Source organism: Perca flavescens, chromosome 1, assembly GCF_004354835.1.
Source record: "Perca flavescens isolate YP-PL-M2 chromosome 1, PFLA_1.0, whole genome shotgun sequence".
Lineage (NCBI taxonomy): Eukaryota > Metazoa > Chordata > Actinopteri > Perciformes > Percidae > Perca > Perca flavescens.
Window position 1 is genome coordinate 6,959,003 of NC_041331.1, and position 16,062 is coordinate 6,975,064.

A 16,062-nucleotide genomic window follows, 5' to 3' on the forward strand; every position below is an offset into this window, starting at 1 on the left:
CTCTCAAAATTCTCTACATGCGATCTATTGCTGATTTTAATTAACAACACACTGTAGATGATCCATAATCTGAACAGATTTAGGGCCCTATCTTGCACAGCGCAATTGCCTTTATACACCAACGCATGCATCATTCCTATTTGCACCCAGCGCACAGCGGACTTTTCCCTCCACAGACGCATCGGTAAATTAGGAAATGTATTTGCGCTCCCGGGGGCAGGTCAGTGAAAAGAGGAGGCGTGTTCCGGGGCAAACGTTTCCTGGTGCTATTTTGCAGTTTCAGAAAACAATTCTGCCACAGACCAGGAAAAACCATTGACAAAAATACAATGGACCAATAGACCCCGTTGCTCTGGACGGAGACCAGTGAAGGCTATTAGAAGCACTTTTCCGGTGATCACTTGCTTTACTGCGCAGCCTCCAACTGAGAGAGACAACGTAAATGTGACGTGAACAACGTATCTGAAAGTTGTAAGTCGTCTGGTAGCTGTGATAAGAGAAATCTCAATCATTTCCAATCTTACAGAGACGGAGAGTGTAGGTATATGTAAGGAGATAACATAAGCACAGGCTAATTATTGCTAACTAACATGCTAGTTAACATTAGTAATTAAACCTAACCAGCTAATGTAAGTCGAAACTGCCTGCGAGCTTCTCCTGTACTATACGGTAATTCCTCTACTGTGCGACAGTAGGTCACTTGGTTATGACACAATCGTTAGCTTAGGGTTAGGGTTAGGGGTTAGGGTTAGGGTTAACGTGAGGTACAAGGTAATGGAGCCTTTTATGCATTGTCGTGTTTCTTTATAAATAAACAATGGACAAATAGAGTCTTTAAACGCTTCAGATGTAAAGTTATTCGCAGTCAAGTGACGTAAAAAAAAAAAAATGGCGGTCAGTGTAATGCTAACAAGAGGTGATCGCTTTGTAGCAACAAAATGGCGCAATCGGAGGTTTGCGTTCTGAAGCGAAGCTTACCCCCTTGGGAAAAACCTGGTCTAAAGTCAGTGGCGCTAGTCTAAAGTCAACAACAAGCACGCCTGCTCTTAAAGGGAATGTGAGATGACATTCTGATTGGTTTATCGCACGTTACGTCCAAACCACACCTAGCTACATCAGACCAACCCATTTTAGATTAGAGTCATTTATCCCGCCGGTATAATAGCAACATCGCCCGAGATCCGCCCACAAAGCTACTTGCGTTTCAGATCATTAAAATAGGGCCCTTAGTCTCTCTGACTGGTAAACGTCACTATCAGCCTCACTACATGTGTTCTGTACAGAATAAGCTTTTAAATCAGACAAATCGCAGTTAAAATCCCGCCGATTCAAAATCAATAAAAAGTTTATATAAAACGTCATCATGTTGAGTCGATTCTGAACCAATCAGCTGTTAGATCAGCTGAGAGGGCGGCGTTTCCCAGCATGCCCTGGGTCCGCCTGGCTCTTGCAGTCGGTGGAGAGCATGGTGGAGAGCAACTGCGGCGCCTGGCTCTAAAAACTGCGGCCGCCTTGGTCTCGTGAGATTATCGTTGCCCACATGTGCATGACGTCAGAGCAAGTCAGGATCAAGTCGGACACAAATCTAACCGGCATGCATTGGGCGCCAATCGCCGGTGATCCATTCTGCGCAGACCTGGCTCATCTCGAACGACCCTATTGTAATCTGAAAACTGCTGCCCTGATTAAAAAAGCAATGCAACTGATCTCAGCTGGTATTCTGTCTGGAATGGAGTGGAATGGAAATTTATAAGTGACCCCAAACTTTTGACCGGTAGAGTACATTAATGTCTGCAGCAGTCTGTAGCAGTGTCCAAAAATATGAGAAAATAGCAAACTTAAGGGAGCTTGAGTGATCTTGAAGCATGCAGTAGAGCCAAAGAATTTCTAATATAGGAAGAAGTTCCATTCTCTCGTTACTTCCGGCTTCTGAACTGGTTGCAGTTCCACACTCTTGTGGAACTGCCATATAGGTTCATATAGGTTCCATATAGGGGGCGCTCACAGGCCAGTGCAGAATGAATGAGACTCTATGGAGCTATACCCCTCAAAATCCACTTTTCTCAGGATATAATTTTTTGTCTAGTAATTTGAATGTTGCATTCGAAAGGGGAGGCAAAGAAAATACACACTGCTGGGTGATAGATTTTTTTAAAGTCGCTTTTTTGTTAAAAAGCCTTTTAAAATGTCAGTGACGTCATACACATATATACGGCCAGAGATGCTGCTTTACGGCAAGCTCTGAGTCGCTTCCTTTTTTCTCTCGAGGCATCGACAACACAGCTGACAGGTTAGGCTCTCCCTGTCAATACACGTGCTAGAAAAAGGTTTGCTGATGTTTTAAAGACCACACTGAAATATTCACTCTGACATTCTGGTTCTGCTTCGGATGCCGTCAAGCGGGATCTCCGATCGTAATCAGACCTTCACTGACCAATCAGCATTCATTAGCAGAATGCTAGCGTGTTATGGGCAACAACGACTCACCCTGTAAGAAATCAAAAGGACATAAGTACTCGTTCATTCAACTTTCGACCTATAATCCATGTTGAACTTGCAAAAACTACAATCAAATCTGAGGTTTCTCAACGACAATCGGGCGAAAAAGACAAATTTAGCCGTCTAGCTCCATAGAGTCCCATTCATTTTGCCCTGGACCGCGATCACCCCCAGTGGAACTCTGGTGGAACTGCAACCAAATTCGGTACAATGGGGCTGGATAGGGAGTGGAACGGCTTTCCGTAGAACGGCTTTGGTAGAGCTGAAGGTTTGAAAATGGGGTCAGGAATGTAGTTGACCTTGTAGTTGCCTGATTTTATTGCTTTTTATAAATATCTGACAGTGGTGACGAATATGTAGGACATATTTTTGAGCAATCACAAAATAATAGTAAATATTGTTAAAAACTCAGTTTGTAGTTTTTAATACATATTACAATGTAGTCTTTCATGTGGTAAAGATATTATTCAATTCAATTATTACTTTTTGTTTTTTTAATCAAGTTGAAATGATTATCTCCTATCCGAGGACAACTGATTATGTAGGCAACGGGCCAGAATATAATCATTAAATTAATAAAACATTTAAAATAAACCTATAAAAGAACCTTACATATGTGCAAAGGACCCCCTGATTATAACCTTGATTATTTTTATTCATAAAAATGTTATTGATTTCCAACAGAATTAGCACTTTTCTTAGTGGGACATGTTTTTGCCAAAGTTTCAAGAATCAGTGAATTATTAAGATGATAACTGTCATTAGTCATTTATGAGAGAACCTTTCTCTTTAAATTATGTTGGACATGTCCGGATGAAAGGGGGCGCCAGACCTCCATCACAGAATAATTCAGTTAGTACAGCGTGGCATCCATCTATTCACATATGATATATTTACTGTTTGCCTCCAAATGATTGTTAACTATTATACTAGCTGTATTATTTTGTATTTACACATACATAGACTATATGTTACTGTTCATTCTAGATTTATTGTATTATTCTGACTTTATTTTTTAATGTTGTGTAAGGAAAACAAAGTAAGGCAAAGTAAGCTTTTCATTGCATGATAAGCTGCCTTTACTGTGCGTATGACAATAATACATTTTGAATCTTGAATCTATTTGACTGGTTAACTGGATACACAGTTATACACTACTGTAGCCTAGAACTGTATACAGTCAATTAGGCTACACAATACAAGTGCAAAACCATCTTTCAATCTGTTTAGACTCTGTCATCCATCAGCCCCTGCATATATACAGTGCTGTATATATGATATCATGTGATATTTTATTCGGAATTCGGGAATTACATGACAACCAATACAAAAGTAATTTCATCCACAGCTTCCGGTCCAATGTCCACACACAACATGCTCTACTTTGCACAAAATAAATAATAGAGAAAACATATTACAGCTGCCACAACACGATAGTGTAATGTCCAACTAGAACTAAACATTTCATACATAAAAACAAAACTACAGACTCAAATCAAAACGAAAAAAAATATGTTTTGTTTTGTGTATGTTTCAATAGAGCACAGATGTGCACAGTTGTGGACATGGGGGTCCTTTGCTGACTGAAGCTTTTTGATGTTCTCATTAGTCAAAGTCAATCAAAAGCAGACCCTTCATACACTGCCAGCTTCTATTCTTCACTTTGTAATAAAAGCCTGGGGCGTGCGCGCGCACACACACACACACACACACACACACACACACACACACACACACACACACACACACACACACACACAGACAGACACACACTCCCTTTGATCCCCCCCTCGCGGTGGCAAGGAACTCTGGCTGAACTATAGGAATAATCTGTGTGTGTGTGTGTGTGTGTGTGTGTGTGTGTGTGTGTATTACTCTCAGGTGAAAGATGGACGCTGACAGAAACCAGGCTTCTGGATGTGAAACTGCTCTGATTGGGATGTTGGAAGGCGACATCATTTCACAATAACTTTTTCCTCCGAGCCTCAGCTGTTTCAGGTCCCTAAACAGACAGACCTGAGATCTTTTCTGTTTAACCAGAAACAGCCCCCAAAATCACCATCACCAAACCCACCAGACTCCATGTAAATAAACAGTACTTTTAGCGTGTATAGGGCCAGCATATTTCCACATGTAAATGGGTCAAATTAAGGGTTTATTTCAACCCAACCAGAATGGTGATTGTTGGAACAGTGGAAAGACGAACCAAGAGGGCTTTTGATAGTTTTAATTTTGTTTCTGTCGACTTTGAATGAAAGGCGCAGTAGGTAAGCCTTCTAAAACTAACTTTCTGTCATTTGCTGAAACTGACCCTATGTTCGAGTAGAACTACATGAAGCAGGTCATTTAAAAAAATGACCTCCTCTGGCACCACCTACAGCCTGTAGTGAGATTTGCAAAAATCCACCGCTCCCTGTTCAGATGCACCAATTAGGGCTAGGGGGGTGGGGGGTGTCTAACTGCGTGTCAATCACTGCTCATGCACACGCATTCATTCTCCCTTGTTGGGGGGAGGGGCTTAGGAGACCATTTTGGGCTTTAGCGGAAAGGGGGGGAGGGACTGAGAAGTTGTCGATGTTAAAAATTTTTGGCTAAGTCCTGGATCTTCGCAATCCTACCTACGGCACCTTGAAGTGTGATTTACGATGATACAATTTAAATGGAGTCTGGTGGGTTTGGCGATAGCAATGTTTCATGTTAAACAAAAAGGATCTTACTCTTTAACGAAAAGGTCTATCTCTGTAGGGATCCTTTCCATGATGTGGTCAGACACAGACAATAATAATCTAAGCCTGTCAGTGGCAAAACAAGCACTTTTAATCGACGGAAACTGAAGGTTCATTGCAGCATGTTTCGCCGCTGCTTAATAGTGGACCAAAAAATATTGTTCCCATCAGTAACTTAGACACAAAAACAGCGGAAAATAGGGTTGAAAGGTTGAAAATACCGACGTTTACTGCAAATATGTAACATAGAAATAGTCTAAATATAACATAACAAAAGAAAACGCCATGACGTATGAATGCCACTACGATGTCATTTGAGTTAGGGCATCAATTCAATTCAATTTTATTTATAGTATAAAATCATTACAAGAGTTATCTTGGGAGACTTTACAGATAGAGTTGGTCTAGACCACATTCTATGATTAACAGAGACCCAATAATTTCCCCCAAGAGCAAGCATTTAGTGCAACAGTGGCGAGGAAAAACTTCCTTTTAGGCAGAAACCTTGGACAGACCCAGACTTTTAGTGGACATCAGTGACAAGGTATGAGCTCTGAACATTATAATACTAGCGTTAGACAGGGCAGCAAGACACGCAGCTGTGACAGTACAGACACCGGCCACTGATGGAGAGGACTGCTCCCTGCTCCTCCACACCACATGATGGGACAGGGGTTGGTCATTGTGAGGCTGCCTACGCAGAACTGCGTCAAGCTGCTACAGACAGACAGGATACTGCCGGAAATAAGATGATTCTCCCTTCAGAATAAGAGCATGTTTTAAATCACCCCGGGAAGTTGAGATGTACACAAAATGTAAAACGTAATTACAGCTGCATACTAGGACTGCACGATATGAGGAAAATATCTAATTGCGATCATTTTGACTGATATTGCGATTGCAATATGATTCATGATATTGAAGGGAATGATCATGTTTGTGTCATTATTCTCATTTACATTGACTAATATTAAATCTTAAAACATTAAAATTATTATAGTGTGATTTTTGCGAGGATCTGTACCAAACCAAGGTGTTTTCTGTAGTCTGTAGGATACGATTTGTAGGCTGGGATGTCTCTGCAGCACCACACTACTTTATTTTAGAATGGTTTGACACATATATTGCCTTTAACAAATATTGCGCCACGCGATTTGGATACTGCAGTAGTCCATATTGCAATTTCGATAAAATTGCGATTAATTGTGCAGCCCTACTGCATACTCAGTAAAGTCAGTAGATCCACTGGAAACATTTCCAAAATTCCAAAAATTGATGTGCCAGAGTAATCCTTTACGGACACATGTCCACTTATACACGGACACATGTCCACCTATGTTGCACATAGGCGTACTTCGCAAAACGTGAAGGCAGCGCCTTCCTTTCTGCGGGATATAAACCAGAAGATCCCGTAGATGTCAATGCAATTTGATGTGTGTTTGGATGATCATTTTGAAAACTTTGCACATAATTATTTCTTGTTAAACAAATGTTTGTTTTAAAGCTATAGTGCGTAGTTTCTGTCGGCCCCATGAGGAATTAATGAGGAAGTAATGACAACAACACTGTCGTAGCATCCACATGGCACAAGCCTTCCGTGATCACTCACCACCCCCCCACCCATTCTCCACGCAGTTGCTCGTAGCCAAGGAGGACACGGAGGATTAAAAAAACATGAGGGACTCTTCAGAAGAGGTAATTATCTTCACTCGAGCTTCTGTGCACGCAAGTCACCGGACAACACAATCTTCTGAACATAGCCTCATTTGGCAGTTAGCCATGCTGCGTAAAGATTGTTGATATTTGAACTCAACTGCCCAACAAATACAACACAATCAAGTTCAATCCCACATTTAACCCTCTGCAGACGCAGAATTCCGCAGATTTTCCGCAGCTGTACCGCACATTTTGCGCACATTTTGCACACATTTTGCGCACATTTTAAACAAATTAAAAACATTTTAAATAAAACTCAGAATGTTAACACATCTCTCCACCCTAAGCAGAAAAACAGCCAGCTAAAATCGTAGATTTCTTCTTGATCACTGCTGAAGATTCCGTTGGTGTCTGCATATTGAAATGAATAAATACATGAATAAATGAAACGAGTAATAACGTCAACTAAAGCAGACATTTAAAAAAAATGTTTTTATAGTTTGTCTGTATGTGTTTTACTTTGAAAGTGTTGAGCGGAAGCTGTAGCCTATGTCTGTGGAGAGCTTGACTCTGGCCCCAAGTTGTGTGCGTGTGTGTGTGTGAGGCAGGCAGGCAGGCAGGCAGACGGGCTGTGCGCCACCCAGAGCCTGATGAGACACTTCACCGGAGACAAAGTACCGGCGCGCTGTAACAGCTCAGCGGGCTCTCTCTGTCACTTTTTGGACGTTTCTGTGTTGGACACTGTGTGGAAACTGGGGGGCTTGGGGCTCGGTGGATAAACGCACTGTTTTGGGAGAATAACTGATGTTGCATCTCCATACTGTATGAGCGCATAAGGAGCGCAGGAACCCCCCTATCATCCCTTCCTCTCAGAAGGTAAGGTGTTTATTTCTCCCCGAACACACCCACATCAGGCGGGAAGCGCCGCCGTTAACCTGCGGCTCCTGCCTTCCATTAAGACCGGTTATTACTGCCAATATTCACCCCGTCAGGTCTCGGTGCTGCTTATTCGCATGACTCCATGAACAGAAGCATTGTGTGGAAGCGTCGCTGTGCGTTCAGAAACTTAGAAAGTCGCAGTGGTCTCCGCACACGCTTCATATATGGTCCTACCCGCACAAAGCTACATGTGAGCGGGCAGATCAAGATTCAAAATGCTTTATTCCCACAACGGGGAAATGCACACTGTTGCTGCAGCAAGGGATAGGGGAGAAAGTACAAGACACTCTAAAGATAAACAAACAATAAATAAATATAAGTAAAGATAATAAAAAGTAAAATGTATTTACAGTATTGAAGTATTGCAGTGTCCCTGCTGTCGCTGTGGCTGTACAGTGTTCTATGATGCAGGTGGATTTCCCTTCCAGTGACTACACTAGCTAACTCCCTAGACCAGTGGTTCTCAACCTCGGTCCGAGGTACCCCCACAGCCCTGATAGATGAACTCAGGTACCCCTTCGTCAATTCCCAATATGTTCCAAATGTATAACAATATTTTTTAAATAAAAAGTGGATAGGCACATTGTTATTTTTTTTGTTACTGAACTGTCAATATTTAGGTTGTTTGGTCGGTATGCTACTAGGCCTACTTGAAGCTGACTGTTTCAACCGTTTATCCATTAGGCTAAGCTAAAGTACTTTTAGCTAACTATTTGTCATTAGTATTAGCAAACAATTTCAGCAGCTTAAAGCTATTTTTTTCTACCGTTTATCCATTAAATTTAGCTAACTATTTTAAGTGTTTAGTCAGTAGTTTAAGCGAGCCATTTCAGCAGCTTAAAGCTATTTTTTCTACCGTTTATCCATTACTTTTAGCTAACTATTTGAACTGTTGAGTCAGTAGTTTTAGCTAACCATTTTAGCAGCTTAAAGCTATTTTTTCTACCGTTTATTCATTACTTTTAGCTAACTATTTGAACTGTTTAGTCAATACTTTTAACAAACCATTTTAGCTGCTTCAAGCTATTTTTTCTACCATTTATCAATTACTTTTAGCTAACTATTTGAACTGTTTAGTCAATACTTTTAGCAAACCATTTTAGCCGCTTAAAGCAATTTTTTCTACCGTTTATCCATTACTTTTAGCTAACTGTTTGAACTGTCAAGTAGCCACTTTTAGTAAACCATTTCAGCCGCTTATGCAGTATTTTTGGTTGTTGTTGCTATTTACCGTTTATGTAACCCATTTGTTACTTTTAGCTAGCCTAAAGTTACCTGTTTAAAATTAATGTGTTCAGGTGTTACCGGTCATAATCAAATCATAATTTCGAGTTTTTTAAATCAGTGCTCCAAAATCTTTATAAGTAAGTACCCCCTGGCAACAGCAGAAGTAGGCTACCCCCTGGGTTACACCCTGCCTACCCCTGGTTGGGAAACACTGCCCTAAAATACTCATGTGCTATTCCTAGGGGCTTGCTGTGGGACACTGCAATGAGTTTGACCTCACCAATAGGGTTGTAACAAGCATTATTTATTCATCCCATTAATTCATCATTAGTAATGTAATCAATAAAACATCAAAAATAATGAAAAAATATCCATCACAAACTTTATTTTTATTTATTTTATTTATTAGGACAACATCAACATTTCTGTAAATGCTAATTTTCAACTGTAGTCATTTGGTCAGATGTCAAAGTCAAAGTCAAGTTTATTTCATCCATAAAAATGGAAATTACAGTGCTCATACCCGCCTAATACAATACAATAAATACAATATAGTACAATACAATACAAAATTTATAAAAATGTACATTTAAAGTGCTTGTTGCGCTGTCTTATAGTCTGAGGTATAAAAGAGCACCGCTAAGTTTGTGTCACGGGAGGCTTTAGCCTACCACTACGTTCCATAACTCTGCCAGTCAAATTACCATGAAGAGCGTGACCCGGGTCCCTCGTTATTTTCTGTGTCATTTTTGCCAGACGGTCATCATATACTTGATCCACTGTATTTAACTCTCCTACCATTTTTCCAGCCCTTTTAGTCACTCTATCAATCCTGGCCCTCTCGGTTATCCCAGCATTCCCACCCCAACCCGCCACACAGTAACTCCAAACACTACATCACTGACATAAAAAAACATTCTCACCACATCTGTATTCACCTTAAAGGACTGCAACTTCCTCAACTTAATTTTTTCATCAGTAAGTCAACATGATCTGACCATTTTAGCCTATCATTAAAAACAATGCCCAAATACGTGTATGTATTCACTCTTTCCATTACTGAACCTTTGATTTCCACTGCCTCAGTTGTCATCTTATTTCTCCTGTAATCAATTACTAACTCTTTAGTTTTCTTAACGTTGAGTTCTAGGAAATGGGTGTCACAAAAATCAACAAAAGCTTTTATCTCATTTTGATAGTGACTATAGTCATCATTTTCAATTAACCCAATGAGCGCTGTGTCATCAGCAAATTTAACAACTTGACAGCTTGCCTGCTGTGGACCGTAGTCTGTAGTGTAAATGGTGAAAAGAAAGGGAGATAAAACAGTTCCCTGAGGTGACCCTGTGTTTGTCATGATCTTGTCTGACTTAACTTTTGAGTTTAGCTTAACAAATTGAGACCTGTTCTCTAAGAAATTTAGAATGAAAGAAATAAATACAACTGGAACCTTCATCATTAAAAGCTTATTTACTATGATGTGTGGTTGTATCGTATTGAATGCTGAGCTAAAATCCTCCCCAACCATCCCCCTGCATCCAGGTGAGCATAGACACTGTCCAATTTACAGACAATAGCATCCTCTGCCCCTCTCCCTTTCTGATAAGCAAATTGGCAAGGGTCAAGATAATGCTCTACATGAGGCTTCAGACTATTTAACACAATTTTCTCACATACCTTCATAGCTATGGAGCTTAGAGCCACTGGTCTTAGATCATTCATGCACTCAACGGTTGTCTTTTTAGGTACTGGTATAATGCAGAATTGTTTCCATAAATCCGGTAAAACTTTATGAGAGAAACAATAATTAAAAATACTTGAAAAAATACTTGCTAACTGAAAATCACACTTTTGAGACTAAGCAACAGGAAACAGCAAGACATACATTAGGTTCAGTTTAAAATGTACGGACAGAAGACAACATGACACAATGAAAAAAATTTTCTTCCTAATGGATGTTTTGAAATAGTCCAAAAACCCACAGAGATTCCGTTTACAATCATTTGAAACAGAAAAGAAAATAATTTCTATATGCTGTAACCATGTAATGTGTGATTATTTTTTTTCTATTACTGACTGATAAGTCTTTTTGTCTTGCAATAATAATAAAAAATCTGCCAAAAAAGCTCCAAAAATTCTGGATCCTACATTTCCTATAATGCAACAAAGCATCTTTAATAAGACCCCCTGTGGGCTAAACACCAATGCCATTTAAACTCCACAAACTCCAGCCCTGTCTCCTAAATACTATGTTCCCATACAACTAAACTGCATTCTCAGTTATGTTTCAAGTATCGCTGAACAATTGATCAGAATTTTATTTTTAAATCCATCTAGAACATCTATATTTATTGTAATTGTTTAAATGATTTTATGTCATTTAAATTGTGAAAAAAAATGTTTTATGATTTTTTTTATTTTTTTTATTCTGTTTTTTACTGTAAAGAACTCTGTAACTTGTGTGAGATATATATATATATATATATATATTAAGTTATTATTAATACAAACATAATGCACAGAGGGGGGGATTAAATGTTGTGGGGGTGTGGGGGGTCAGTTGTGGCTCACAGCTCAGTTTTGCCCTGGGGCCCATAAATGGCTTAATCCCACCCTGTTAACTTGTTGTTTTAACATGGCTAACCAGACGTTATATATAATAATTTTGATCTAAGAAATCTAAAACTTAAACTTTATTGTTATTTTCATGTTGTTGTTGTTCATTCCACACAATGTACACAAGCTAATTGGTAGTTAGCTGCCAGTCCACACTCAATATGGGGAGTTGAACCAGCAACCCTCCGGTTCCCAAGCTAAGTCCCCACAGACTGAGCTACTGCTGCCACCATCTAGTGTGTTGTGTGTGTGTGTGTGTGTGTGTGTGTGTGTGTTACTTTAGTATTATTTATATATATATTTATTTATTATTCACAGTTAAAAACTAATATTTCAACTTGCCGTGTCTTCCTGTACACAGGTTGGGGCTCACCCAGCTATAGAGAGACCCAGACCTGGGAGAAAATCCACATGAAGATGGAGTCATTTATCCTCTGGAGGGCTGTCCTTATCTTCCTCATGCTTCCCTCTTTCCAGGTACTGAAAATGGATGGATGGATGGATGGATGGAGTATGAGTGCATAGATGAAACCAGGCACTGGATTTTGTTCCCCTCTATGTACTGACTGTAAGACACACCTTCCTGATGTATTTCAAACAGAAACTCTATTAAAGGTACTGTAAGCTGTACTGTAAGGATTAGTGCGCTGAAGCACAGAAGGGAGGGGAATGGATGAGGAGGAGGGAGGAGCGAGCTAGCCTTCGTTTTGTTTAAAAATACTTTGAACGTCAACAAGAAGTAACGTCACCCAACATCGCTTAGAGCACCTTTAAAGTTTTGTTAGGGGAGTCACGATACACACAAAATTACTTTTTGATTTCGACTATCGAAATCAGAAGCCGGATCGACGATTCCCCCAGTATATATTTCTCTCTCCACCCGCCTCCCCCAACACTACCGCTATGATAGTGTAGCTTTCCGGTTAGTATCATGCAGCTAAAGACACAGGCAGTGTGTCTCAATTTGGATACTTTGACCACACTTATATGTAGTACACTCTGTACACTATTTACCCGCTTGTTGTAGTGCATACATTTCGTTCAGGTAGTGTCTCAAATTGCGCACGGCCGTTATGCACTGACTGGAAAATACTCTTCTTCTTCTACTGTTTAATGGTAAAATGCAGCGAGGTGGAGCATTACCTGTGGTCACACGACATAATATAAACTGGCTTGTTTTCTCAATAACTGGCGGCACTGTAGTGGTACTTTTTGGTAGTTCACTGTTAGGGTTAGCAGCTTCCTCTGCGCCGTTTTCACAAGTTTGAAAATAAGTCGGTGGTGCCGTAGATTCCGCTACGTAGCAAAGGTGGCGACGGTTGAGGGTGAGTAGTGTCCAACGATCCACAATCAACATTTTGACTGCTTTGACTGCAGCATCCGGGTCCTCGTAGTGCACTGCCTTCGGCCATACTTAGTCAGTGGGAATGCACTACTCATGTACTCAAAATAGCAAGAAATCGAAAATTTTATCGAATCGTGACCTTAAAATGAAATCTTAGATTTGAAGAATCGTGACGCCCCTATGGTTGCAATGGGGTGGAAATTTTCCGGTAAATTTCCGGAAACTTTCCATGGAAAGTTTAGCTGGGGAATTTTGGAAACATTCCAATTTGGAAACTTTCATGGGAGTTAATGGAAATTATGGGAATTTGGATGGAATATAGTCCTTGGGCTCAAATGCAGTACTGTCTTCAATCAGCTTCAATCTGCTGCTGAATGTCGGATTCTAGAAATGATCTGTGCAGTGGGTGTGGCCTCAATCAAGCCCTGCAGTAGGCTAAGTAGTAGCCCAAACAATTGACCTTAGCTTAACATATGAAGGTAGCTAGCATGCTGCCTTTGATTTACTATGGTTATGGTTGTATGCGTGCTAAGCTAACCATCAGCGCTGTCTATTGTTTCCAGCCTATTAAGAACAAGTGGGCTATACACTTAACACACATAGGTTAATAGCAATGGGTTATGTATTACACCCCAGTTGCATTAAATCAGGTTGTTTTAACCAAGATTATGCTGCAAGATGTTTTTTTTTTCAACTACATTTAAGTTCCATAACAGTATTATAACAAGCAATATTAAAAATATTCACTTTGTTCCCATTAATTCACGTTTATTCCTGTTTATTCCCGTTAATTCCTGTTTATTCCCGTCAATTCCCATGGAAAGTTTCCAACTGAAAATTCCCAGAATTTTGCTACCCTGATTTTTTTTTTTTTTTTTTATATTCAGTGTCGATTTTTGCTTTGATTCCCTGGCTCACATGGCGGATCATTACATTCATTGCTGTACAATATGAACAAGACCCAATTTGAGAAACCTTGTCACTGCACAGCCAGCCGCCGACTTCTCACTGTGGCTGATGTCAGCTCTGTTGCTTATTTTGATCCAACCCGTCCGCATCATATTGTTTACACAGGTCAAAACGGCCGCTGGGCAGTGTGCAGAGCCCGCTGCAGTCTTTGTACATGTGTATGAGCTGGGGTGAATGTCACCTCTTTATATGAAGCAATACTGAGCGCAGGATGTTCTCTGGCAAATATAGCAGCTACTTAATCCCTGACAACAGGCTGCTGTGGGCCTGCTGTTCTCCATGATCAACTCAGCAAAGAGGTCTTTATTTGGACCATGTCTGTTTATAAAGCCACTGAACCCCTTACCGCAGCAGGAATATTTCTTCCATCTATTTTCAGGGAGGTGGGACTTCAAGCCCTGCTGTGTTGATTATTGATCGCTATAGTTGCTATTGTGGTGAACTGGGAATATACATTAGAAGGATTGGACAGTGTGTTCACTGCTCATATTGTATACACAGCCACATGGAATTTGTGCTGAATGAAGTATTTTTTTAAACTTGATTCACCACCTAAAATAAATCACTGTGTAACAGTCATACATTTGGAGTGCTAAAACACGTTATATCATGCTTGCAAAAGCCCATATCGATCAATCCGATTGATACTTTTATTTTCCATTAGGCAAGGCAAGGCAGCTTTATTTGTATAGTACATTTCAGCAACAAGGCAATTCAAAGTGCTTTACATGAGACATGAAACATTAAAAACAGTTAGAAAACAATTAAAAACAATTTCAAAGCATTAAAACAATTAACAACAATTTAAGATCATTAAAAGACTAGAATGAAATTTACAGTGCAGTATAAGAATTTTAAGGAAAGAGCAGTTAAAAATAGGTTATTTAAAGAAAGGCAACATTAAAAAGATATGTCTTCAGCCTGGATTTAAAAGAACTGAGAGTTGCAGCGGACCTGCAGTTTTCTGGGAGTTTGTTCCAGATATGTGGAGCATAAAAACAGGGTTTCTCTAGCAGGGTTATTCTCGTAATATAAATCAACTTTCCATGAAAAAATTATTATTACTTTACAAACCTCATGTTGCATAACAATACTTTGCGTTGTGATGTGGCTCCAAAAAGAAAACAGTAAATGACAGTAAACAGCTAACAGTAAGACACACAGACAGACAGACAGACAGACAGGCAGACAGACAGACAGATAGACAGACAGAGAGGCAGACACACACACAGACAGGCAGGCAGACAAACAGACAGACAGACAGACAGAAGATGTTTGAGAGGTGAACACTGAATGGACTACACTGCATGAATGATCTGTATCTGAAAACGTGTGTGTGTGTGTGTGTGTGTGTGTGTGTGTGTGTGTGTGTGTAAAAGAAAACCCTTTTAATATTCAAATCAACAAATGTTAACATCAACACATTTTACAGTTTTTTCCACCTCTAGTTAATACATGTGTAATTATAACAGCTGTGAAGTATTCAGTTCCTACTCAAAACTAATACTAATTACTAACAACTACTCATATTTTCAATTAATTTTGCAATTCATAATTAATGTGAAAAAGTAAATGAGTTTTTTAATGATGAACTTTGAATATAAATAATGTGCCTGAGTTAGTAAAAAGCATCAAAAAAGAGCTTGTTTATAAAAACATATTCCCGGGTGAATGGCTTTAGATCCTAGAAACACCCCTGTTTGGCACCACCACCATTTGTTGAGATTGAATACCACTTTGAGTTGTGGCGTAGACACTGTTGGTGGTGGTCATGAATGAAGAGGATGCTGAGTTCTGAAAGGATGGCTGAGAAGAAGAGCTCAGAGCTGGGCACTGGAAATGATAAGCTGGGGGTGAAAGGTGAGGAGGGGGTGTCGTGACATGTGCACAGCTGACTGCAACAGAGGGGTGTACATTGTTAAATATTGACAGCATGGATATGATTGGCTGAAAGAGATCATGGCTCAACGGGGCTTATCCTCTAACTCCATTTTTAAATAAGTAAAGTCAATCTGTTTGGTTTCACTAAATGTTTAAACACCTCTAATCAGCTGATGAGAGGAAGCAGGAGTAGAGAGAGAGAGA

The 16,062-nt window shown here is 39.9% G+C and overlaps 1 protein-coding gene across 1 annotated transcript in view; it reads left to right on the top strand.

Moving 5' to 3' along the window:
• The first annotated feature begins 8,258 nt into the window (after positions 1 to 8,258).
• LOC114553580 (ADAMTS-like protein 3) overlaps positions 8,259 to 16,062 on the top strand; it is a 243,131-nt gene continuing 235,327 nt past the window's right edge. Inside the window, exons 1-2 of the mRNA XM_028574811.1 lie at positions 8,259 to 8,330; positions 12,025 to 12,140. Of these exons, the coding sequence (XP_028430612.1) occupies positions 8,321 to 8,330; positions 12,025 to 12,140 (126 nt within the window). The 5' untranslated portion in view covers positions 8,259 to 8,320. The remainder of the gene's footprint in view (positions 8,331 to 12,024; positions 12,141 to 16,062) is intronic.